The sequence below is a fragment of the Hypomesus nipponensis genome, chromosome 25 (genome assembly GCF_054491055.1).
Source record: "Hypomesus nipponensis isolate SF chromosome 25, ASM5449105v1, whole genome shotgun sequence".
Taxonomy (NCBI): domain Eukaryota; kingdom Metazoa; phylum Chordata; class Actinopteri; order Osmeriformes; family Osmeridae; genus Hypomesus; species Hypomesus nipponensis.
In genome coordinates, this window is record NC_140385.1 from 6,156,349 (window position 1) to 6,181,693 (window position 25,345).

The 25,345-nt window shown below is 50.9% G+C and overlaps 1 protein-coding gene across 1 annotated transcript in view; it reads right to left on the reverse strand.

Moving 5' to 3' along the window:
• Positions 1-25,345, reverse strand: part of LOC146222074 (insulin receptor substrate 1-B) — a 33,560-nt gene that overhangs the window by 4,564 nt on the left and 3,651 nt on the right. The window contains exons 2-3 of the mRNA XM_084691238.1: positions 18,488-18,789; positions 15,078-18,249 (exon numbers count right to left, since the gene is read on the reverse strand). Coding sequence (XP_084547364.1) covers positions 15,078-18,249; positions 18,488-18,789 — 3,474 coding nt within the window. The remainder of the gene's footprint in view (positions 1-15,077; positions 18,250-18,487; positions 18,790-25,345) is intronic.

Consider the following 25,345-nt stretch of genomic DNA (forward strand, 5'->3'; position numbering starts at 1 on the left):
AAAACGAACAGTTTAATAAAAGGACCGGGTTCAGTATCAAACTACCCTGACACAACCCCAAACTGAGTGAGTGAAAGTGCTCTTAATGTTCCCTTCCCTTCATATTCCCCACACAAATACTTTCCTTGGCCTTGCTCTCTAATCGTCTCCAAAGGAAATGCACTCCTCTATATTTACTGGCCCCCCCTCCCCCCAACCCACCCTTCTTCCTGGTGCAGTGCTATATTTAGCCCCCCCACCCCACCCCCCCACCTCACCCCAAAAACACAGACGTTTCCCTGCCAAGTCAGAGCAGCCAGTCCCAAACAGCCCCAACAATCAGGCTAACGGACCAAAAACAGACCAGAGGAGACAGTCAGGACATGCATAGGTGCACACACACACACACACACACAGGACCACACAGACACACACGCACAAAGAAAACAGGACCACACACACACATCTGAGGACACACACCAAACGTGTCTGTTATGGACGATGCACATGCGTGATGGCTCTGGTGCAGCTCACCCAAACCCCGACACAGACTGTGACGAGTCTCATGGCCAGCACAAGATGGAAGTTGGTGTGCACTTCCTCGATCAGGATTCTATGTCCCGTTCTGTACACAGTCACACGCACCAACACACAGCAGGGCCAGTCATATATGACCAGACAGGAAATGCTTCCTTTCCTAACTACTGTAATCAGATATCCCTCTCTTTCTCCCCCCCCCCCCCCGGCGGCCACTCGTCTATTGATCTCATTCGTTTCCTCGCTCCGTCCCTCCAGACGTGGTTTAATCGATGTCATAATGGGGGGAATCAGTGTGCGTGCTGCGTGTGTGTTCCGTCTCGCTCCCCCAGGCTTTGTTCCAAGTCAGAGGGCAGGCAGGGATATCTGTCCTGGTCCAGCCAATCAACTTGTCCTCCCCACGGTCGTCTTTCGTCTGGTCTGGTCTGTGAGGGCTCACTGGAGGGGTTCATTAAGGCCAAAGCTCCTGTTCTCACCTCCAGACACGGCTCAGGTTCACCAAGACAACGTCGCCTGCTCGCTTTTCTTCTTGCTTTCTGTCTGCGCGTGTTGGCCAAGAGCTACAGCTGTGTATGTGTGTGTGTCAGAGAGACCGTGTTGGTGTATGCACACTGTAACACACCTCCTTCTCCCCTTTGACCTCTTGCGCTGTCGATCACCCTCATGCCCCTGAAGACAGCGAGCTACGAGTCATTCAACATTCTGTTTATGCAGGTGTGTACACGTCTGCGCGTGTATGTGTGCGTGTGTGTCTGTGTGCATGTACAAAATGTAAGTACAAACAGTATATGCAGTATGGGATTTTGACCCTGGCACATCAAGATACACACTGCTCTAGAGACAGGCAGGGACAGCAAACACAGTCAGACTCAAATGTGGACCAAAAATGGAAACACACACACACACAGGGCTGTGCAATCACATACAGACACACACACACACACACACACACTTCAGGGGCCCAAAGCAAAAGAGGTGTTATGAAAGCCCCTGTGGGAGAGAGGGGAACAGAGCAAAGGGCAGACCTCATGAGGGGGAGGCAGAGAGAGAGAGAGAGAGAGAGAGAGAGAGAGAGAGAGAGAGAGAGCAAGAGAGAGAGAGGGGGAGGGAGAGAGAGAGAGAGAGAGAGAGAGAGAGAGAGAGAGAGAGAAGAGAAGGAGAAAGTGAGAAGAGAAGAAACAGGGAAAGAGAAAAGAGAGAGAAGGAGACCGAGAGAGAGAGAGAGAGAGAGAGAGAGAGGGAGTGTTTGACAGCTGAGAGATATAGACTGTGAATCAGGTAAAACCAGGGAGGCCTCCACCAACTATAAGATTGCGGCTCTGTGTGTGTGTGTGTGGGAGTGTTCCAGAACACGGCTCAGATGGAATGTGTGGGTCCGAGGGAATGCCCCATGTGAGAGGCATCTGTTGTTTTTGTTTGTTTGAAAGATACTAAAGTGTGTGTGTGTGTTCAGAAGTACACACATGCACAGGAATGAAGGTGTTGGTCCATAGACTCTGAGAGGGAGCATGTGATATCTGGCTTTGAATCTTGATCTCTGTCAGACATCCTGTCCCATACTTCCAGACTGGGAGAGGCAGTATGAGGACATGCTAGTGGCCAAAACACACACACACATGCCAAGTGCATTAGACGCTAATGACTAATTATAGTGAAGATTATGCTAACTAATGATATACCCCAGAGCGACCTTCACGTCACCATTTCCAGACTCAGCCAGACGTCCTCCCCCTCTCCCTACCCATCTTGCTGTGGTCTTCTGTCACTCGACCAGTTGAGTCACTTTCTGCCAAGGCTTTCACAGAAACGTCTAGAACAAACACGCTGTGCTCAAACGGTTTATCACATTAAGTGTGGCTTCCTGGGAAAAGCCTCATCAGCGAAAACCTGCAGCTTCTTTGCTCAAATGCAGACGACGTATACAAATCAGACAGGCAACTGTCTGAATACTGTGTATTCAGCTGTTTCGTAAGTCAGGTTAGGATCTTAAGGAAGCATTCTCATCTCGAAGAACCATTGGTGTGTTTTGCCACGAGGCAGGAGGTGCCTGTCTGAATATCGTCGGGGAGGAACTTCAGCCCAGATGGGAGGTGGGGCTGGGTGGTCAATGTTGAAGCATTCATTTGGAAATCTCGTCCCATGGAACTGGGTAGAATTCAACAACTCTTGGATGGCTGTCTTCTCACAGTGTGTGTGTGTGTGTGTGTGTTCTTGTGGCGCATCTCTCAGCAGACTCTGCTACAGTCTCGGGAATATTGTGCAATTCTTACCAGAAGCCGAAGGGGGTGTCATGACTTGTCTCGCTCCCCCCACTACACATTTCTCTCGTTTTGAGTTACAGAGTGTAACCGTAGCGGTATAATTCAGAGCACTGTGGTTCTGTGAAACTAGGTACCATGAGAGGAAAGTGTGTGTGTGTGTGTGGGTGACTGTGTGTGTGAGTGTGTGTATGCGGGTGGAGGACAGCCAGGCTGGCCCAACATGGCACCGCAAATATTTATCTATGAACTGGTGGAATTCAGAGTCGTCCAATAGGGGGCCAGGGGCTTAACTTTCTTCTCCACACTCCCCCCCCAAAAAAGAGAGAACCCCCCCCCCCCCCCCCCCCGAACAAAGATTCCCCTCTTTCTACATATGTCCCTGCTCCCCTGCTCCTATCTCCCCCCCCCCCCCACCCTCCCTTCATCCCTCCGTCCGTATTTACGTCGGTTCGAGGATTTACAGTGTGACTTTCGTTCCCTCTCCCAGTCGTCATAAAATGTCTCTGGAGGTTATGTGGTGAGGGTGCAATGTGTGCCGCCAGGCCGACCGCCCGAGTCTGAACAGCAGAGGCCTGAAACTAGAGGGAACACGAGGCCTGTTGTTGTGTGTGTGTGTGGTTATGTAGGCGTGTGTGTGTTGAAGGGTCATGTATCACTGCTGGACAGCCGGGTAACAGTAGCTGTAACTGGTCAAGGCTGGTCATAAAGCATGCCATTCTACCGATGCTGTTTTTAACCGTGATCTGTGGAAATGTTCTCACACCTGACACGCATGAAAGCACACGCACACACACACACACACACACACACACACACACACAGACACACACACGTACGTACAGACACACACAGTGAGATGCAGCATCATACAAATCTCTACTGACCTGAAGAAGGCTTCAACATCTTGAACATCAACGCACAACACACATGCAGAAGGTAAGCCACGAGCCAACACAAATACGTGTATTCAGTCTACGCCAACGCAAACAGGCAAACACAAACAGCCTCATGCATATTAATGCATCACGTGTATGCCTGGGTGTACACACACACACACACACAGCGGCGAGGTGACGCACACAGATTGGTCTCCCCAACAGGCGCTTGCCCGTTGGTATCATTCATATTCAGTTGTGTTCTAAAAGCCTGTCCTCCCCCTCAAAACTGACTTTGCAATGGAAAAACACACACACACACACACACACACACACACACACACACACACACACACACACACACACACACACACACACACACACACACACACACACACACACACACACACGTCCATAGACACCCAAGCAAGCACCTTAAGTAGGCCCACACGCACTGCTGATGAATATGAGCTTCGTGAACAACTAATGGCCAGAAAGGGGGTGGAAATAAAGCGCTAGCAAGAGGAGAGAAGGGAGCATGTGCACCTGACCTCCATCCTCCCTCGCTCCACTCTGGAACGCAAACGCCTTAGCCCCCCCCCCCCCCACCCCCGCTGCACCGGGGAGCGTTAATGAGTGCGACACGGACGGTGTGCTTTTCATGTCCTTCCCACAAGGGACTCAGGGGCTTTTTATAAACGCTAATGCACTGGAGATTAGGTCCTGGGGGGGGGACGGGGTGTGCGAGTGCGGGCTGTTTGTGCGTGTTTGGCCGCGGCGCTCGTCTAGCGGGGGTTGGAACATTGTGCGTAATGATGGTGATTACCAGTGGGCAGCACACGGTGTCGGGACACCTGAGTGGAGAACAACAGGTCCTCAGCAAAGGCGCTCGGTTTGATTGGAGGTCCGCAGCCAAGGCGCTCGGTTTGATTGGACTCGGTTTTGCCGTGACATCAGAGGCTTGGCTGCAGGTAACGTAGCTGTGCACCAGCTAAGGTCGGAATATATTTGTATTTTTCGAGCGGTTTGGCTTCTATTTTTGTCGCGAACGCACATCGGGACAGAGACACACACAGACAACCAAATATCACTCGTTTCTCATCTACCATGGCACTTTTCTGCTGTGTGAAAATGCGACGCTACCATGGCTAGCTGCGTACACACGCACACACACACACACACGCTGTAGCCATTTGTGGCTGCGGAAGGCCGCGTGTGACGTCGCAGAGAGAGGGAACATAAAGGTTAATGACCATTCTGAACCCAATAATGGCGCAGAGAGTAAACACGTGTCTTCGTTCCACTGTGACATGTTACATAAGTCTGTCCACATCACACAGTGTTCTCTTCCCTCTACAAGATTTAACCAGCCAGGCCTCAGGGAGAACCACTGTGTGTGTGTGTGTGTGTGTGTGTGTGTGTGTGAGAGCAGGAGAGAGAGAAAAAGAGTGTGTTAAGTGTGGGTGTGAGTATAGCTTGAGGTGGGCTGGATGAGCATGAGCGTACGCACATGCACATGCAGATACACATCTCTAATCCTGTATGTCTGATCTCATAAGTTGTTTCCCAAAAATATATATATGTTACTGCACGTCTTGTGGTCTGGTATTCTGGGCATCCTTCATGTACAGACAGCGCCGGCCTCAAGGATGGACTGGACTGCCTCGGATGTGGACAGTCTGAGGAGAACTTTTATCACCCTGCAAACTTCCATCCATCCAGCCATAATTCCCCCCCCCCCCCCCCGCGCTATCCCCCCAACTCTGCCTAAGTACCCACCTCAACTTGACCCTTCCTCTCACCTGCGCATACACACACACACTATTGACGCCCCCCCCCCCCCCCCCCGCCCGCCCCCTTCGCCCCCCTGGCCCCATGTGAGAACCGGCTCATTAGCAGACGCTAATCAGCTTAGTGGTCTCAAACGCCCCAACGGCACTAAGCTCTTTAAGGGCAAACCCCGTTTGAGCGGCTAAGAGCGCAGTGTTCCTGTGTCCACATGGATGACACAGGGACACTGGGCCGGGGGGGCTGGGGGGGCTGACGCTGGTCAAGGTTACCAAACACTGGAGCGACCGACTGAGACACGGGAGACGAAGAGAGGGCGAGAGACAGACAACAAACGGAGATAAGGGGAGAGGGAGGCAGACGGACAAAACGAATTAAAAAAAGGGAGGCTGGAGAGCTCGACAGATGGAGGGAGAGAGAGAGAGACAGAGGGGGGAGAGACAGAGAGTGGGAGAGACAGAGAGAGAGAGAGAGAGGGGGAGAGAGAGAGAGTAGGAGAGACAGAGAGAGAGGGGGGAGAGAGACAGAGCGAGAGAGACAGAGAGAGAGGGGGGAGAGAGACAGAGCGAGAGAGACAGAGAGAGAGGGGGGAGAGAGACAGAGCGAGAGAGACAGAGAGAGAGGGGGGAGAGAGACAGAGCGAGAGAGACAGAGAGAGAGGGGGGAGAACGTGCGTGTGACAACAACTGCAGATGGACAGCGCGAGGGGAAAAAAAGGTGACAAAGAACGCGCAAGACATAGTGGCCACGAAAAGAGCGCGCGCGCGAGAGTGTGATGGGGGGGGGGGGGGGGGGGCAAAGAATGAAGGAAAAGGAGACCAAGTGAGCCGGGGGGGGGGCGGGGGAATCCTCAGTCATCCTAGCTTGCATTTGGCCGCGGCTCTCGTGCACCCGGTGACCTGGGTGTGAGGGACAAACCGAGAGCAGCCCTGGAGACTGCATACATACCATACCTCCACACAATCACTGCTCTGTACCACTGGAACACGGATCCACAAGCCCCTGGCACCCTGCCACTGCCTGCAGGGTACACACACATACAAGCACTCACACATAAGCACACACACACACACAAATACGTTCCGACGCTATTCCACAACAAACACACAGTCTTTCTACTCACTCCCATACACACAGAAAGACACACATACACACACACACACAAACAGTAGTAGTCGCCACACACATTGAAAGCAAACATGCAGCGGAAGTTAAAAGCTCTTTAATCCGTGGAACATGATGAGGGAGGAGAGTGAGAGGAGCGAGAGGGACGACGTGAAGGAGAGGAGGAAGGAGAGAGACAGACAGAGAGAAAAAGGAGGAAGGAGAAAGAAAGACAGAGAGAAAGAGGAGGAAGGTGGGGGAGAGAGAAAGAGAGAGGGGGAGAGAGAAAGAGAGGGGGAAAGAAAGACAAGCGTAGCCAAGAAAGCACTCTGGCCCCGCGGCAGACTGAGGGCTTGGTGAGAGGCTTTTGGACTATCCCTTCTTCCGGCGATGTAATTGGTTTAGAGACCAGTCTGATCCTTTCCAATTGAGGTGGCAGTATTCCTGACATGTGTGCGTGTGTGTGTGTGTGTGTGTTACTGAGTGTGTGTATAATAAACAACAAGTTGTATAAGCAATCCAATAATACTAATAAAGAGCTTGGATTTGAGACTGAAATCAAATACACACACACACACCACAGACACACACACACATTGATACAAAAGCACAGAGCACAATCAAGAGGAAATGAGGCTGTTTAAATGACTGGCAAAGACACACTGGCACAACACACATGCAAACACGCACAAGTCCGGCGCCTCATTGACTGGTCTGGTTGCCAAGCGGACCTGTTCTCTTAGTGCTGTAGTGTGTGTGTGTGTGTGTGTGTGTGTGCGCCAGTGCATTTAAATAAGACAGTGAGCAGTCAAATCATGACTTGCCTACAGAGTCATTGGCTGGGGCTGCTTCTACAACCACATGACCATTCTGTGAGGCTGGGTGTCCTGCCCCCACCTCTCATGTGCTCAAATCTGGAGTTGCTCGACAGGGTCTCACCTTGATGGCTCTCACACCCCATTCAAGATGTGGTCTGATTGGTTGTTCTTGTGTACAAAAGGAATTGTGAAGCATTGTTCTGTGGTGTCGTGATCTCCTGAGACCTTCTCCTCAACTCTGGCTTGTCCTTGTACTCATTCTCTTTGCTCACATCTTGCTGTCTCTCTGATTTACAATAATCATGGCAGCGTAGGTAAGAGTTAACCTTCATTTAGTAACATGTTTGCCCTGTAATGGATTTTAATTCATTTGCAATGTTATTAAATACGTATTTAATTTTAACCTTACTTTGACCATTCTTTCTCCGATTTAACCCATAGAGTCAAATAACTGTAATTCCATTGGTATTGGCATTATTTGGTTCATACTAATACACTGTTCGGTTTCCCATGTTCCTTTAAACAACAGCGAAATTCGTTTTGGTTGTTTGGCCAATATTTAACCCCCTACAATTCTCTGAACTACACACATACAAACCACACCGTCCATAAACACCGGGAACAGTAAAGTTCCTGTTCAATAGAGGGGGAACCTGATAGGGGAGAGGAGGGGAGAGGAGGGGAGTGGGGGGTGTACAGGACATGTGCCTGCAGACCCTGAAACGAGACCCGTGCAGAAGACTTACTGGAATTACCACACGATTACTTACTGAAGCGTGAACAGACACTGGACACAAACATATGTAAACTGAGCACACACGCTTGCATAGTCATGGGTAGTAGTTGACATATTTGAACAAACACACAACACGCTAATGCAAGCGCTCACACACACACACTTTTTGACCCCTCCACCCCAAAACCACCTGACGTGCCGGATCCCACGAGTTAAGAGGAATGAGGTTCATCAGGTAATGGGACTGCTGACTGAAGTTCAACCCCTATCTCACACAGTAGCAGAGTGTGTGTGTGTGTGTGTGTGTGTGTGTGGGGGGGGGGGGTTGAGGGAGGAACAGAACAGAGAAGTAAGGGAGAGGTTGATTAGAGCTTGGGGGTGATTGTAAAAGAGAAGAGCATGACACAGGGAGGAAGAGAAGGACAGCAGGAGAGAGAGAGAGAGAGAGAGAGAGAGAGAGAGAGAGAGAGAGAGACAGAGAGAGAGACAGAGAGAGAGAGAGAGAGAGAGAGAGAGAGAGAGAGAGAGAGAGAGAGAGAGAGAGAGAGAGAGAGAGAGAGAGAGAGACAGAGAGAGACAGAGAGAGACAAGAGAGAGAGAGAGAGAGAGAGAGAGAGAGAGAGAGAGAGAGAGAGAGAGAGAGAGAGAGAGAAAGAGAGAGAGAGAGAAAGAGAGAGAGAGAGAGAGAAAGGGATGACAAAAGAAGAGAACGTTCCGGCGGTGCACATGACGACAACATGGAACAAAGGCGACACATAGATTAAGACAGGCGACAAAAAGATGCAGAGATACAAGGATAGAGGGATGTAGAAAGAGAGTGGAAAAAGAAAAGAATGAGGAAACGCAACGGAGTATAGGAAAAAAAGCGAGACTCTTTCATTAGCGTTGCTAATCTGCGAGGCCAATTTAGCGGAAATAGAAATGTGTCCTAGGGTTAGTTAATTGAAAAGGTTCAATTAAAAAACAAACAGAACTCACTTCCTCCCTCTGGCTAAATTCAATTTAACCCCCCTTCCCCCCTCCCTCCCCTATCCTCTCTCAATATTAGTCTCTCCATATACAGCCTTTTTTCTCGGTTCTAAGAGGTGTGTGTTCACTGTAACCATGTTTGACTGTCAACAAGAGACAATGAAAAGGCTTTTGAAGTCGATCGAAACGTGGTTGGCAGCAGTCGATATACTGTAACCAGCCAACGACCAAGCCAAGTACATGGGCTGAGGGCGGAGATCGGAAAGGTTTCCACACCAAGACAGATACGGAGTAGCCAAGAGGAGACTGAATGAAGAGAGTGGAATAAGGGCTCAGTGACTCGATGAGACGATTCTTTCACTCTCTCCCACTGCCTCTCCAGCCTTCTCTCCTCCCTCTCTCAGGATTAGGCCTCCATTCATCCTGGACAGTACCAAATCCTCCCATTTCCTCTCCTCTCTCACTGTAGTCAATGGGAGATTAGGTGATGTGAGGGCCAGCCGTGAGGGCACTGGCTGACCTCATATGAATGTTCGAGTACACACAAGTGAACAGCTGATCAGGTTGATTTAAAAGAACTTCCTTACCTCCCCACACACAGTTTCAGTTTCAAGTTGATTGCCATATCAAACTGGTACAGGTACATAGGATCTAAACCTGTAATACAAATTCCAAACCTTTATGAGCTACTATACTTTGACAATGATATAAACAAGAATTTGACTTGAATTATATGGAATAATTCATCCTACTACTGAGATTAACATAAACTAAGAATAACAGCCGAGAATAACCTTCGTACAAACGCGCACAACAAAGGACCGCACACACCAAGTAGCGTCTTCCTCCAGGTGACTCTCCCTGCTGACCTGAAGATGACCTCTTACCGATACACAACAAACACTCACACACACCCAAACAGGCTTCACACACACACACACACACACACACACACACACACACACACACACACACACACACACACCTCTGCCCCCCTCATGCCACACTAAGCATGACTAGGGTTGAGCCCAGTCAGCAGAACTTTATGTGGAACTGCAGCTCTCACCATCAGGGTGACAATATTGGCCAGTCTAGTCTGGAACATAGGGGACATTAGCCACCACTAGGCACACACAGATGCTTACTCTACTAAACACTATAGAGAGAGAATGTTAGAGGTGCGTCTGTGTGTGTGTCTGCTTGTGTGTTTTCTCCATCAGTAAAGCTTTCTGGCCCAGGGAACTAGCTGGCGTTGATGCCGTGAGATCAGAAACAAAAGCACCCATAAACTGCTCCACAGGAGGCCGGCAGTTGTTCTGTGTCATCAATGTGTCAACTGCTGTTACCTGTGGTCCCGCATTACAAGTCTGTGTGTGTGAACACCCAGGTGTGGGCATCTAAAAACGGCCAACCGTCTAGGTTGGAGGACTTCACTAGTCGCTCCCCCCCCCCCCCCCCACCTCCCCCGGGGCAGAGAGGGTGTCAGTACATGGAATGGAATGTGTTCAGAGTCAGTGTGAGAACCCCCCCCACACACACACATACACAGACGCACAGACAGACACACACTCCTTTAGCCTTCGACGCTCAGGAAAAACCCAAACACTGTTACGCTCGTCACTTTGCTGTGTATTGGGGGGAGCCCACGCAAACCATGGGGTGCCTTTTTCCACACGCCACCCCCTGGGCTGGGACAAGGCTGTCCTGGAGGCCTGCATGTCTGCCAAACACATGCCACTACGTCCTGAAAAATGACTAAACTAAACAATAAAACAACATTTAAAAAAATCTCAGAGCAAGATAAAACGATTGCATAAAGGCTGTAACACATGTAAGGCCTTGGATATTGACTGAATGATAGCAGGGCTAAGTTCCACTAAATGAAGTGGTACTACCCAGAAATGGAAATGAGCTTATCTGGCAGTCAACGAGTCGGTGTCCTCCTTCCATGATCTCCTCCGCCAACGCAAGCCAGGACAGTCTTATAAACGCTAACTGGATACCCCGAACCATTGATTACAACCTACTCAGCTTCACAATTAAGATCTTTGGCCATGTTCCTGGACGGGGAGATTAGAAATAACTCCAAACAGGTCGACGGGGCAGAGTGTCTGTAGCCAAGTGTGTTTGTTAACTGTGGGGATTAAAAAACAGCATAAGTCGCCCTGCTCGGGGTTAGTCTGTGGACTCTTTGGTGTAACCCACGGCAATGCCGGTTCACCGTCGGGTTACGTCAAAACACACTCATTGAACGGATGTACACCAGAAATTGTACCGGGCTTGCTAACTTTGTATGTGTGTTAGTACCAATGTGTGTGTTTATGAGAACGTAGGTTCTCAAACGTTTACATTTAGTAATTTAGCAGCCGCTCTTATCCAGAGCGACTTACAGTAAGTACAGGGACATTCCCCCTGAGGCAAGTAGGGTGAAGTGCCTTGCCCAAGGACAACGTCATTTTGGCACGGCCGATAATTGAACCGGCAACCTTTTGATTACTAGCCCGACTCAGCCACCTGACCCTTAAATGATTCAAAAGTGTTTGCACAGCCTTCAGGACGTCTTGATTCACTGTAACTTCCAACAGCAGAGAGAGGGCCGTTCTTTCAGGTGAAATGAGGGAGAGGGATTAGAGACGCATTTAACTGCCACAGCTTACATCATCACTTAACACGGTGAGCAGCCACACCAGGGGGCCAGCTGAAAGGTGTGTGTGTGTGTGTGCGTGTGTGTATGTGTGTGTGTGTATGTGTGTGTGTGTATGTGTGCGCGCGCGCGCGTGTGTGTGTGTGTGTGTATGTGTGTGTGTGTGTGTATGTGTCTCCTCAAGTTGGACGACTGCACCCATTGTTTCGCCCGTCCGACTCCCAACTGTACCGTGTGTGTGTGTGTGTGCCCCTGAGCAGCGCCTGTGACCACTTAAGTACCTCCCCTGGAGCTTCACACGTGGCGTGGGGCTTTAAAGAGGTGAGAGTGTGCCAATTGCATCCAGCAAGCCAGGAAGCAAGCGAGCGTTACAGCACCATGTGACGCAGATAGCCGTGGCTAGGGTTAGGCATGTTTGGCTGGGATATGGTACGTATGTTAGGCTGGGCTAGGGTGTTAGTTTGGGCTAGAAACAGGTTTTGTGTACAGCACCAGGTCTATTTGACCACATTGCTTTCCAGCCAAACACATGTTTCAAGTTTTTTTTTTTTTTTGTCAGGTGCTCAGAACAACTCAGGCTGGGCACTGAGAGTGACTTGGAGTCATTGGTAAACTTTGATTAATTTGGATTGGCAGCGACAAGGTAATGAGGCAAAACATGGTAATTGGCGGGTCAAAGGGACAGCTGGGAAAATGAGTTACAGAATCTCACATGCTTTTCCTGGAACATATTGGGGGCGTGGTGGCTAATTGCATTGCATTTTTTGCCACTCAAGAAAAGCATACAGAAAGTTAGTCATTGGTAAACAAATGTGGGACTCTGAGCCATTTCGTTTGAACAGAAAAGCAAGTACAAGGCATGCATACTGAGTGTCGGGGTGATATCACAGTCATCGCTCAATATACAGGCCTCCCATTGAAAAACCTGCATGACTACAGCACTCACACAGGCTATATAGGTACATGTCACACACAAGTTACATGACTGACTGCCTGACTGCCCCCTCCCATGACTACAGCACTCACTGTAGACCTGGTTCAACACATCCACACACACACACAGCTGGTGGGTGCATGCCAGCGGAAAAGTCCCTCCGATTACCGAGGTTTAAAGTTTGTTAACCGATAAAGTATGGCTAAATATGAGCACATGCCAGACCATGAATTGCTTCCCAACATCACTGTCATTTAGAGATCAATCAGACACCTTCATCCCTCTGTCTGTCTTATCGTCTCTCTTTTTTTTTCCCTTCCCCTCCTTTTTCCATTCCCTCTTTCTCACTCGGTCTCAAAGCTGCTTTTAGGCTGCACGGCAAAAAGCGGGACTTCCCCAGCTCTCCCGAAAATCTATTTATAACTGCCTTCTCTCATCGTTCTGGGGCGAACCAAGACACAATGGGGAAACGGCGAGAGAGGGAGATTTGGAGGAGGGGAGAAAAGGTGAACGTGAACACAGACGCCGAGTCAGAGATGAGACGAGCGAGGGATCCGAATGGAGAGTCAGAAAGAGAGAGAGGGGGGGTGAGGGGAGGGAACGAGCGAGATGGATGGAGGGATTGTGTCGTTGAGCCCCACGCAGGCCTGGCTTGGCCCTGGCCGAGGGTTGGCAACCCAACACAGCAGAAACACCCGAACAAAAGGAGCATTTATTGGAGGAGGAAAAAAGGGGGCGGTGGAATGGAGGGATGACAGGGGGAGGGAACGCCGTACAGAGGCATTTGGGAGCCCTGTGAGGGAAACGCTGGCCCCATCTCAACATTCACAGCCAACGTGCAACATTCTCTCTACCCCCCCCCCCCACCCCAAGTGTGCTTGCTCATTTAAATTAAAAGTTCAACAGGGAAGACTAGCTAGGGCTGCATTCTCCATTGGGGGATGTATTTTCTTGGAAAACCGTATTAGCTAATGCTAAGGCTACACGACTCAGCACTTACCTACCTCTATATAAATCCTGCCTTGCTGTTAAATGGTGGTCTTTATTCACAAGCAGCAGGCGGGCCGTTCTAATGAGCTGATTTAAGACAGACAGTGGCTCTGAAAGGAAACACTTGTCTTCTTCGACAAAACGTTAGCCAGAATGTAGACCTTCTGGCCAAGACAATAAGCTATTGTGAGCTATAGATTAATTTCCTACTTATACTTATCATTTATATAAATTTCATCTCAAAAAGGGTCGACAGCAATACAGGACAGTCAGGATATGATTAGATTACTTTGTGAGTCCACTTTGTTGAAAATGCTATAATAGAATCCCTTGGCATTTAGGTTTCTCTTTTTAATGATCCATGATAAAATAACAATCCATATTCCAATATGTTGTCTCTTCCACACAGCCATACGCCAAACCACTGCTGAATAAATCCAAAAGTCTCCCTGCCCGCCTTGAACTTCAACTGGCTTAAAGAGCAGCCGTGAGCCTGTACATGTCTCAGATTGAGGATTACACAAACGGTAATCAAAATCTGATTGGCGGTGGCGGCTGGATAATCTGGCGCCAGGAGAAACTGAATATAGACCTGACAGATAGACGGACTGAGGGGGCCGGCGATCTCACTGGTGCACCAAGAAAGACACTCGACTTCATCTGAATAAAGCAGACAGGACAGTGGGGGACAGTGGAAGAGCGGAAAAGTGAGAGAGGGAGAGAGAGGGAGAGAAAGAGAGAGAGAGAGAGAGAGAGAGAGAGAGAGAGTGTGAGAGAGAGAGAGTGAGAGAGAGAGAGAGAGAGAGAGAGAGAGAGAGTGTGAGAGAGAGAGTGAGAGAGAGAGACAGAGAGAGAGAGATAGTGTGAGAGAGATAGTGTGAGAGAGATAGTGAGAGAGAGAGATAGTGAGAGAGGGAGAGAGAGAGAGAGAGAGAGAGAGAGAGAGTGTGAGAGAGAGAGAGAGAGAGGGAGAGAGATAGTGTGAGAGAGAGAGTGTGAGAGAGAGAGTGTGAGAGGGAGAGAGAAAGAGAGAGAGGGAAGGTGAGAGAGAGAGAGAGAGAGAGAGTGTGAGAGAGAGAGTGTGAGAGAGAGAAAGAGAGAGAGAGTGTGAGAGAGAGAGTGTGAGAGAGAGAAAGAGAGAAAGAGTGTGAGAGAGAGAGAGTGAGAGAGAGATAGTGAGAGAGGGAGAGAGAAAGAGTGTGAGAGAGAGAGTGTGAGAGAGAGAGAGAGAGAGAGAAAGAGTGTGAGAGAGAGAGAGAGAGAGAGAGGGAAGGTGAGAGAGAGAGTAAGAGCGAGAGAGAGAGTGTGAGAGAGATAGTGTGAGAGAGATAGTGAGAGAGGGAGAGAGAAAGAGTGTGAGAGAGAGAGAGAGAGAGAGAGAGGGAAGGTGAGAGAGAGAGTAAGAGAGAGTGAGAGAGTGAGTGAGAGTGCCGGCCGCTCACCTGTGCCGTCCTTGCTTCCATTCTGGTGCGTGCGCAGCTCCTCTGACTTGTAGAAGTCGATGCTGGCGTAGGTGTTGAGGCTAGAGCCGCCACCACCTCCGCCGCCCCCCACCCCCGCCCCGACGACACCCGCCAGCGGCCCGCTGCTCAGCACGGACGAGTACAGCCGGGAGGGGACGGCCAGGCTGGTGGAGGAGCCATCCAGGCTCGAATGAGGGCTCTCTTTGTTGGCCAAGTCCAAGTCTATGTAATTGAGGCCTTGCTCTATGGACGAAGCCTGGGCAGCGGATTGGGAGGACGGCGAGGGATGGAGAAACGGCGTGGGCGGGTCTCCCACGGGCCCCCAGAGCATGCTGTCGAAGCCCAGTCTGCGAGCCACGGCCTGGGCTTGCTCAGGGAACAGGGAGGCGGTAGAGGAGGAGGAGGCGGAGGTGGTAGGAAGGGAGGGCGAGGCCAGAAAGGTTTCGGAGCAGTGACGCCTGCGGCCCTGGGGGTCGGCCCGTATGACTTTGGCGCCGTGGTCTGGGTTGGGCCCAGGTTTGGCCAGAGGGAAGTCCAGCCCCAGGGTCAGTCCCGTGGTGTCGGGCCTGGATGGGGAGGGGGCTTTGGGAGAGACATTGGACAAGTTGGGGATGGTGTTGTTATTCAGGCTGAAGACCATCTCAGTGTAGTCCCCACAGGACCGTGGCGACTCCGACTCCGACACGGACGGGGCGGTCTGCCTGACCCTCCTCGGCCCTGTCTCCGCCCCTATCGACGCGTCCTCCTGGGGGGTAGCGCTGCGCTCGTCACAGGCCTTGGGCACCGTGGCCATGGCCGGGGGCGTGAGAGGGGTGGGGAACGAAGGAAAGCCCAGGGGGGTCAGAGAGAGGGGCGAGGGGGACGGAGAGGGGCCCAGGTCCATGTTGACATACTCAGAGCCAGAAGGAGGCGTGACGGGGGTGGAGGGGCTGTGGGAGAGAGGGAGGAACCCCCCCAGGCAGGAGGCGGGGCGGTGAAGGGGCCGCTGGTGGGTGGAGCCATGGGGCAAGGACATGCCGTGGCGTAAGCCCCTCCCTCGCCCGCCCCCCCCACTAACCCCACCGCGGGGGCTCTTCTCCCCCTTGAACTCAATGCTGACGTATTCGCCAGGGCTCTTGGGCTCCGGGGCAAGAGGGTTCTCCCGGACCCTGGGTAGGGTGTTGGCTTTGGACACATCCACAAACAGGCTCACAGGCCTGGTCCGGCCGGTCCCTTGCTGGCCCCGCTTGGGCCCTCCGGATCCCCTCCGCTGCTGGAGGTTACCGGCGCTTTTGGAGTGGGCTTCCCCAGCAGAGGGGCCTGCCCCCTGGGCCACACGCTCGTCGCTCTCCCCCAAGCTCTCGCTGCTGGCTGAGCTGGACGAGTAGGAGGAGGAGGAGAGGGAGAAATGGCGGCCAACCGCTGCCCCTCCCCCCAAAGGCGGATCTTCGCGTCCCCCCGCCGCTCTGCCTCCTCCCGTCCCCCTGCTGCCGCTTCCGTTGGGCCTTCTCCCTCGCCCCGGCCCCTCCTCAAAGTGTCCGCTAGAGGGCATGTGTTTGTAGGAGCGGGGCAGGGAGTAGAAGGAGTACACCATCTTGGGTGCCGGCTGTGGGGGCTGATGGTCCATCTGGGAGGGGTGCTCCGGTGGCGGCGGACTGCTATTGGCTGAGCGGGCGCTGATGGGCGACATGTTCATGTAGTCGCTGCCCACCCGGCTGTCGGCGCTGCCGCTGCCCATCCAGGCCCCGCCCCCAAGCCCGCCTCGCTGGTCAGGGGAGCAGCTGCTGTTGGGTGACATCATCATGTAGCCGTCGGAGCCTGGCGGGGGGCGGATCTGCTGTGGCGGCGACACGCTGTTGTTGGGGGTCATGGCCATGTAGTCGTCCGCGGGCTTGGACTCTGAGTCCGACGTGGACAGCGAGTGGGACAGGGAAACGGGGGGGGCGGTAACCCCTGGCAACATGGACATGTAGCCGTTATCCACCCCTATGACCTTTCCACCACCACCTCCTTCGGCTTTGATCTCCCCCGCAACGTCGAGGTAGCCTGCGCCTCCTCCCGCAGCCATCCCTGACTCTTTCCTGGCGGAGGAGGAGGTGGAGGAGGAGGAAGTGGTGGTGAAGGACTCTCGGCTGGTGCTCCGAGACATGATGGCGTAGTCGGCGACGTCCTCGTCGGGCTCCTCCTCCTCCCCCCTGCGAAGTCGCGGGGCCAGCCTCTCCAGGGCCATGGGTGGCAGGGAGGCCCGCTTGCTCAGCAGCCTGCGCTCGGCCTCACATTCCCGGCTAGAGGACCGGCGGAGCACCCTTCTGGTCTGGGGCTGGGAGCTGGAGGAGGGAGCTCCAGCACCAGGCAAGGAGCTGGAGGTAGGGCCTCCAACATTCCCATTCCCATTCCCACCACCACCACGCTGACCCATTAGGATGTAGTTTGTTTCCTCACCCAGGGACGGCCCCCCCAGGCTGCCCACAGACCCTCCGGGCAGGCCGGGGGAGGGGGCCAGAAGGGAGTGCTCGCCGGGGCTGGAGCCGTACTCATCCGAGGAGCCATAGTCGCTGGGGGAGCCTGACACGGAGGTGCACTGCGAGATAATGCGGGTGTAGGCGCCGGCTCCGCCTCCGCCCGTGGCTCCTCCCACCCCTCCAAACTCAGAGCCGTGGCCGGAGCTGGAGGAGAGGCTGGGTGCCGGCGAGGGCGTGGGCGTGGAGATGGAACGCATCAGACCCAGGGGGTTCTTGGCCGGCGTCGAGGCAGAGCGCGCCGACTTGGACCTGAGAATGGGCGTGGTGGAACACGAGCCGTTGGTGGTGGGGCTTCCGGCTGCCGTGCCCCTGCTTGGCCCTTCGTCCCCCTTGCTGTCGCTGGTGGAGTGAGACCTTGGGAAGCTGTGTCGGGGCGTGGGGGAGGCGTTGGCGCTGTTCCCCCCTCCACCCGTCCCGTTCGCCCCGACGGGGGGTTCAGTTCTGGGCCGGCGGGTGAAGCCCACCTGGCTCGGTGGGGGGTTGGGGTGATGTCGGCGAGACGGGACGCTAATGGGGTTGGAGGCTGTGGCGCCCCCTCCGGGACCGGAGTTGGACTGGGATTTGCTGCGCTGGCGGAACTCCTCACTCAGGGCCTTCATGGCTTCTAGAAGAGTCTCGTGCATGTTCTGGGCCACCACGGAGTCATCAACCTGCAGCGAGACACGATCCTCTGTCTCAGTCACTCGAGTAGTAATCACATGTAACACGAGACTAGCGAAGAACAGTCACACGTCCTACAAACGCACTGTTAAATACACTGATCGAGAATGGGCTCATGCATTATGCACGTGTGGAAGACGACGAGGGGATGGGGGTATCGCTTTCAATCGAAGGGCGTATCGATAAAGGGAAACGCGAGACGTAAAATCAGCAAGCGTTCAATCTCACCTGCATCCAGAACTCGCCCGGTCCCGTGACGGCCGAGCGGCCCACCTCCACGAAGAAGAAGTTCTCCGAGTGTCCGCAGCGCCGCACGTTCATCAGCTGCAGCACCACGGCGGCCGCGTCCGAGTTGAGCTTGACAAAGTTCACCGTCTTTTCCGTCAGGCACAGCCGGTAGACGCCCACCAGATTCTTGGCCTGGCCCAGGCCCTTAGGCCACACCTTCACCTGCCACACCTCCTTGAAGGCGGGGCCAGGGTTGGGCACACCATAGTCCCCCGCACCACTGCTGTCAGTTGGGGTCTTACCTAGAGAGGGAGAGGAGAGGGGAAAGAGTAGGTGAAGGAATGGAGATGGAGAAAGAAGAAATGGGCTCCATTTACACTTAACCGTAAATAATACTTAGTATTGGCTTGGTCAATTAAATGACCAAGCCCCCCCCCCCCCCAAAAAAAAAAGATAAATATAATAATAAATATGCTAGAATGTACATACATCTGTAAAATATGGGTGCTAGTGACAAGCTACCCTTCATTGTGTAGGAGGGACATGACCGTCGGGCATCAGTGGCGAGAGGAAATGTGAGGTTAAAGCACCTTTATTTACCCCTGGCACTAGAACAAAGCGCCACTATTGTGTCTATGCTGTGCTTCCTGCAAACTCTGTACCACTTATTTCTTCACCCGAGCATGCAGCTGCTTGTATCTCACGCTAACCCTTACACCTGCTTGTCCCAACTCAGGGTGACACGCACACACACCTGTATGGAAAAACATCTACAGAGGTATTCAAGGTAGGCTTCATAAGGGCAATGACTCAGGGTTAGGGGGGGGGGGGGGAGTAGTCAAAACTATGGTGGAAAAAAGAAAAAATGTTGAGGCTGCAAAAAAGCTCAAGCAACCTCTTGTAGTCTCTGCTCTTATAGACTCTATTCAAAAGGTTTTAAGCAACTGCACGACAATACCCCCGTGTCTGTGTCCTCACCTGCTCTCATGAGAAACAAGGACTTTCAGTCATGGTGAAAGACAGACATTCAGACCAGCTATGGTACAAGCACCTGCTTAGACAAAGTTTTTGAATAAGTTCCCTGATCATTTGGCGAGCTAGTAACCCTCACTTAAGCACTGAGCGGGAACCTACATCTAGGCTAAGTTGTATCATTCGTGTTGCTGACTGGAACGTGTGGTATTGCAGCCAAAACAATGTACAAATAATGTCCTGTTTTCAATATTACCTACTTAAAAGGTCACTTAAGTGCCGGGAACACTGCCTTCCATGTGCCTATATACGTGAGTGTGTGTGTTCCTTTTCCGTGCCTTTGCAATCACAACCATATGCCGACAAAAAAAAAACCGGCACGCTCAAAAGACAACACACACTTTATGACTAACTTTTCCCTGCACCCTCATCCATAACATTTTGTTGTAGTCACAGACTGGGAAGTCTGAATGTGTGTGTTCCTCTCGGTTTATTTCTCTCCACTGGATGATGGAACTGCCACTTCAAGGGACAACCATAATAGCAAGGGCTGTTTTGTTAGCATGACGAGCCGAAAGCTCGGAGAGAGAATACTGTTTAGTGGCTGAGTACAAGGCACGTCCCTCACATTAGATGACTCACTCTGGGCCACGCATGACTATTTCATGCACCGCTGTGTGTGTGTATATGTGTCTGGTGTATTGCCATACCAGCTGGGTTTAGATTTACTACAGGAAAGAGATGGTTAGGACATTTCAGGGGAAGGAACAGAGAGAGATGAAAAGGAAGCCAGGATGAAAAACATCCCTGAAGAAAGGGAGAGAGTGCAGAGAGAGAGAGAACAGCGTGTCAATAGAAACATCCAGAAAAACGTTACTCGATGTACCATCATTCAATGTAACTCCACTGTAAGGGAATAGAAATACCTCTATCGCGAACAAACGACAAATGCAAATGACCTGAAAGCACGACCTGAAACCACCCAACAGGCGAGTCCTTCTGCTTGATCTTTCTTTTTATTATTTTTTATTTTTTTGTCTTCTGAAGAGCTCTTCGGTTTTCTGCGCGGCACAAGTGCTGTTAATTATGGATACTTCCTCACCACTCAGCCCTGTGTGTGTGTGCCACCTCAGCACTACGCATCCCTTTGATCTGGGTGCCACGCAAGACCACGGGTCCTGCTTCTTGGTATTGCTAATGACTCACACAACACACACACACACACACACCTTTGATGAACGCGCAGTCAGACGGAAAGCAACCACTGCCGTCGAAAACCACACAAGTCGACCCGACGAGCTTCGTTCAAGATGGCCACGAAAACCTAACTCTTGAAGCAGCATTGTAAAACGACCTTTTCGGAAGTTCCACTAGCTGGAGGGTTTTGACGCTACACAGAACAGTATAAATTATAGATATGGGCTGGCTTCTCTCTCAGGGACCTCCACGGCAGGGTGGTACTGTGCTTGCAGGGCCGGAAAGTCACTGCGAAGGAGCAGGAGCTCTGTTTTGTACCACGCGCAACTAAAAGGGTAAATCTGCTGTCAAATTGTACCCGCATGTGGTCAGCTATACACCCTCCAAAAAACAAGCCCTACGGCAACACAGAAGGGTCATTTATCACACCCCTTAAGGCTTCGACACACTCCAGTTTTGTCCGTACACGTACGCACAAGGAAAAGCAACGCTTACAACATATCTACATTTAGTCATTTAGCAGACGCTCTTATCCAGAGCGACTTACAGTAAGTACAGGAACATTCCCCCCGAGGCAAGTAGGGTGAAGTGCCTTGCCCAATCAAGAATCAATCCGGCAACCTTCTAATTACTAGCCCGACTAGTAATTAGTCCCTCAACGCTCAGCCATCTGACTCCCTCTGACAATACCTCAAAGCAAGCAGCATTGCTCACACACTCCACTGCATACTGTATGTCTAAATGGATGTTGAAGCCGTGTCTATTATGAGGCAGGCCAGCGACCAACATATGAATTAAGTCATCTGTACACTCTTTGCAATTCAATTAAAGTTCTCCTCTACATATTGAGCTGGCTGCAACTATTATGGAGCCGGCCCATCCTGTACATATCCCAATGACAGTGGTTTAGCAACCAATGTAGACGCCAACCTTTTTCAAGGGACATCAATTACAACCCTGGGACATGGGGATAATAAAACCTCAACCTGAAAACACACAACTCATGCAGCAGTGACATTACTTTATTTACATGTACGGTTGAGGTTTATGTCTCTTTATCACGACCATACATCAACCTTCCGACGACGTTTAAATTTATCTCTGGCTCTACGCTCCACGTCTGACCCACACTACTCCATTCATGCAGAATATTTACCCTGCCTCTCCAGAGATGGGTATTAGCATATAGACTAAGCTAACCCCATGACTCCACAGCAGGTCATCAAATAGAACTGAGAGCGTGATTATGCCTCGTTGGTTCTATGATACACTGGTATTTCCCCTTAGCCCTCCTATTGATGACGCTCTTTATGGCGGGGGGGCCATAAGGTCTGTTTGTCCCTTTAGTACATGAACCCATAGGCGTGGTTGGCCCAGCTGGCTGCTGGGCTATTGACGAGCCGCTTCCATTAGCTCTGGTAGAAGTAGGTCACACTTAGACTGGACTAGGAGGTACGGTATGGACACGGAGTCGGTTACTGTTCAGATGCGAGCTCGCGTGTAGTCTTTTGGGTTAGCGCCAAGTTGTGGGGTAAGTGTCGTGCTTGGAGAAAGGGATACACTTGTGAGGTCCAGTGTAAGCCTAGCACACAGTAAGGAACCATCCAATTATGCTGTAGGGTGTGGAAAAGCATGATCTTGGCTCGCACAGTAAATCGGTAAGATTCAAGAGACTGGGGCAGGCCCACACTGTGTTGGCAGCTCTTATCTCTGCCAGACGGTCAAGTCCAGTGTCAAAGTTAGTGGTGATGGAACCTCCCTGTGGTATATCAAGGTGATGGCTTTTAACATAGTAAGGCATAAACATAACATAGCTCTTAAGAATCTCAAATAATTCAAGTTTATTGTGAATTTCTCAATGTTTCCACACCACTCTTAGTTAGCTAATGCAGTCTGTAAATCTCAAACAGCTACACTGGCAATGAAAAGGCCCCTTCCCACCAGATCCTGTTTCAAGTTTGTGATCTCATTGGCCCAAGACGCCATGCTGCTCTATAATATTTGGGCAAAGGAGTGGACTGATGGACCTCTAAATCCTAGCACCCAATATTCAACCTTTCTTTGCTAAAGCTTCACCCTCCTCCCACTAGATTTACCAGCGTGAAAAGACATGGGACAGCTGTGTGTGTCCGTGTGTGTGTCTGTGTGTGTGTCTGTGTGTGTGTCCGTGTGTGTGTCTGTGTGTGTGTAAGCCATGGTCAAAAGAAGTTAACCCCCCCCCCCCCCACACACACCCCCTTCCTTAAAAATATCTAATTCGCGCCATCGTGTCCCAGTCTGTCTCTTCCAGTCCTGCACTCCCCCATCTTCGCCTGTTACCCCACCCTCTCCTGATCCCGCTTTCCTGACCTCGGGGGACAGAAACACAACACTCACACACCAACCGACTCCCTGAGGTTCATATCACACATCTGGTTTTTGTTATTAAGGCGCACACACACACACACAGGCACACATGAACACATGCACAAACAGACCTATGCACAATTATCAGTGATGTATTTCGCTTTGTTGTCCCTGAAGAGCCACATGAAAGTGAGTCGGAAGATTAGCTAAAGCGCAGACCCCCCCCCCCCCCCCCCCAAAGGCACCTCATCCCAGCCAAGCGCAGTCAGACTGCCAGCCATCTTGGACCTTGACAGTTGGCCAAATCCTGAGGTAAACATTGCCAACGATGCCAGTCTCACAGACCAAGACGGGAGAAAGGACAAACTGTGCATGTGGAAGTTTCAACTGTTCTCAAACAGCCGCCCCTCATCTCGAAATAACAGATAGGGCATATTTGCTTCCTCCAAAGGTCGATCCAGTTTTGATTCCTCTAATCCATTGGACGATATAGATATATATCTATATCGTCCAATAGATATATATATATATTTGCACCTTTATTTAGCCAGGTAGGCTAGTTGAGAACAAGTTCTCATTTACAACTGCGACCTGGTACAACATAACAATAAGACACATACAACAGAGTTTAACATAGAATAAACAAACATAATAAGCACAGTAATTACTAATAAAACTGTTTAACACTGAGGATAAAAGTACAGCTAGAAAGTGCAAAGTATGTTGATACACACCCTAATCTAAATGTATTTTCAAAAAGTCAATACCACAATTTTATCAACATACAGGGATCAAAACCATCACTTACAATCCCTCTTCTGCTCACTCGTGCCCTTGTGGCATATGGACATGCATCGACTGAATAGATAGGTTCCTCTGGCCTTGTCTATCTGTCGATCACAATGGGAAACTTATTGATTTCCTCCATATAGATTTTAGACTACTTATCTGGCAAAGATGCAAACACAGCAACCAGGTCTCTGGTGGACCACTGGCGGCCTACATAGCTTTCAGAGTTTGGTTGATCTCATTCAGTAGCTTCCTATTCTTAGAAGTAGTTAACAGTATTGCGCTGTAACATTTCTTGCCATATATATATATATATATATATATAAAAAAGGAAAAACTGCTAAACCAACATATTAAATGAAATTACAGGGTGTTAATGTGAAGGGGGGGAAAAATATTTCTAGTAAACAAGAGATGATAGTGCAGCCGGGGCTAAAGGTGGAACTTGTTGTCCGATCCAGCTCACCCCGGATTTAGCAGCTAAAATAGCCTAACCAGTTAAGAATTACGAGCTGGGCTATTGACTAGGGGCTAGGCTAGCTTGAGTTAGTGGCTTGGGAAGCTAGCACACCCACACATGCTCCATCAGTTCCTGACCCTGAGACAATAATTACTGGCTAATTAGGGAGATGAGCAGCACTTTGGGGGGGGGGGGGTTTAACATTTAATCACCTCGCTAACTGGCTGGACCCAGCCACCAGTGAAATCTACATGAGATCACACTGACACTGGTTTGGAAGAGTAACTGGGTCGTGGGCTGACTGGAGAGGTATAAATACTACAAGCAGAGCCAAGCTGAGAGGGTCCTCCAAGGTAATGTTTTACTTGGACTAAACTGGGAAGGCTACTTTTAACAGGGTATGAGCCTCGTTTGGTGTTAGATAAAGGCCTTCAGAGTGGAGTACATGGAGATCCTATAATTTGGATATAAGCAGCAGACTTTGACACATTTAAAGACCCACGAACTACGTCTGGGTGTGTTTGCACGTCCCAGTTAGCAGCAGCGCAGTCTCGTTTTCCCTCACTACCAGACCATATACTCACACTGTCCTGTTGTGCACTGCTGGCCAACAGTCCTTGAGGTGGTGTCACAGACAAGAAGACTTTATTTGCTTCTCAAACCCTAATGGGCCTTACTCCTAATACTGCATCTTAGCCCCCACACACTCCAGTGAATACTAATAGTTCAGTAAACTGCTGCCTTAGGGCTTGATACTGTACCCACTGGTCCGACGGCTTAACTCTGAGCAGCTGAATAAATAACAAAGATCCCAATATCTGCGCGCGGCAGCTGGTCTGTATTTGTGTAATTACAGGCGGCCGCAGGAAACGGCCGTGATATTGGACGTTTTCTGGCCGTTTCAGGTGAGGCTTGCAAGCCTGCAGTGCAGCACGGCACACACTGAAACTAGGCTACGGGCATGCTGACATCTACTGCGCTGCTGGCAGTTTGTTCTCTATGTAGGCCTATATATATACACATACAGTACCAGTCAAAAGTTTGGACACATTTGGGAAAATGTGTCCAAACTTTTGACTGGTACTGTATATAAG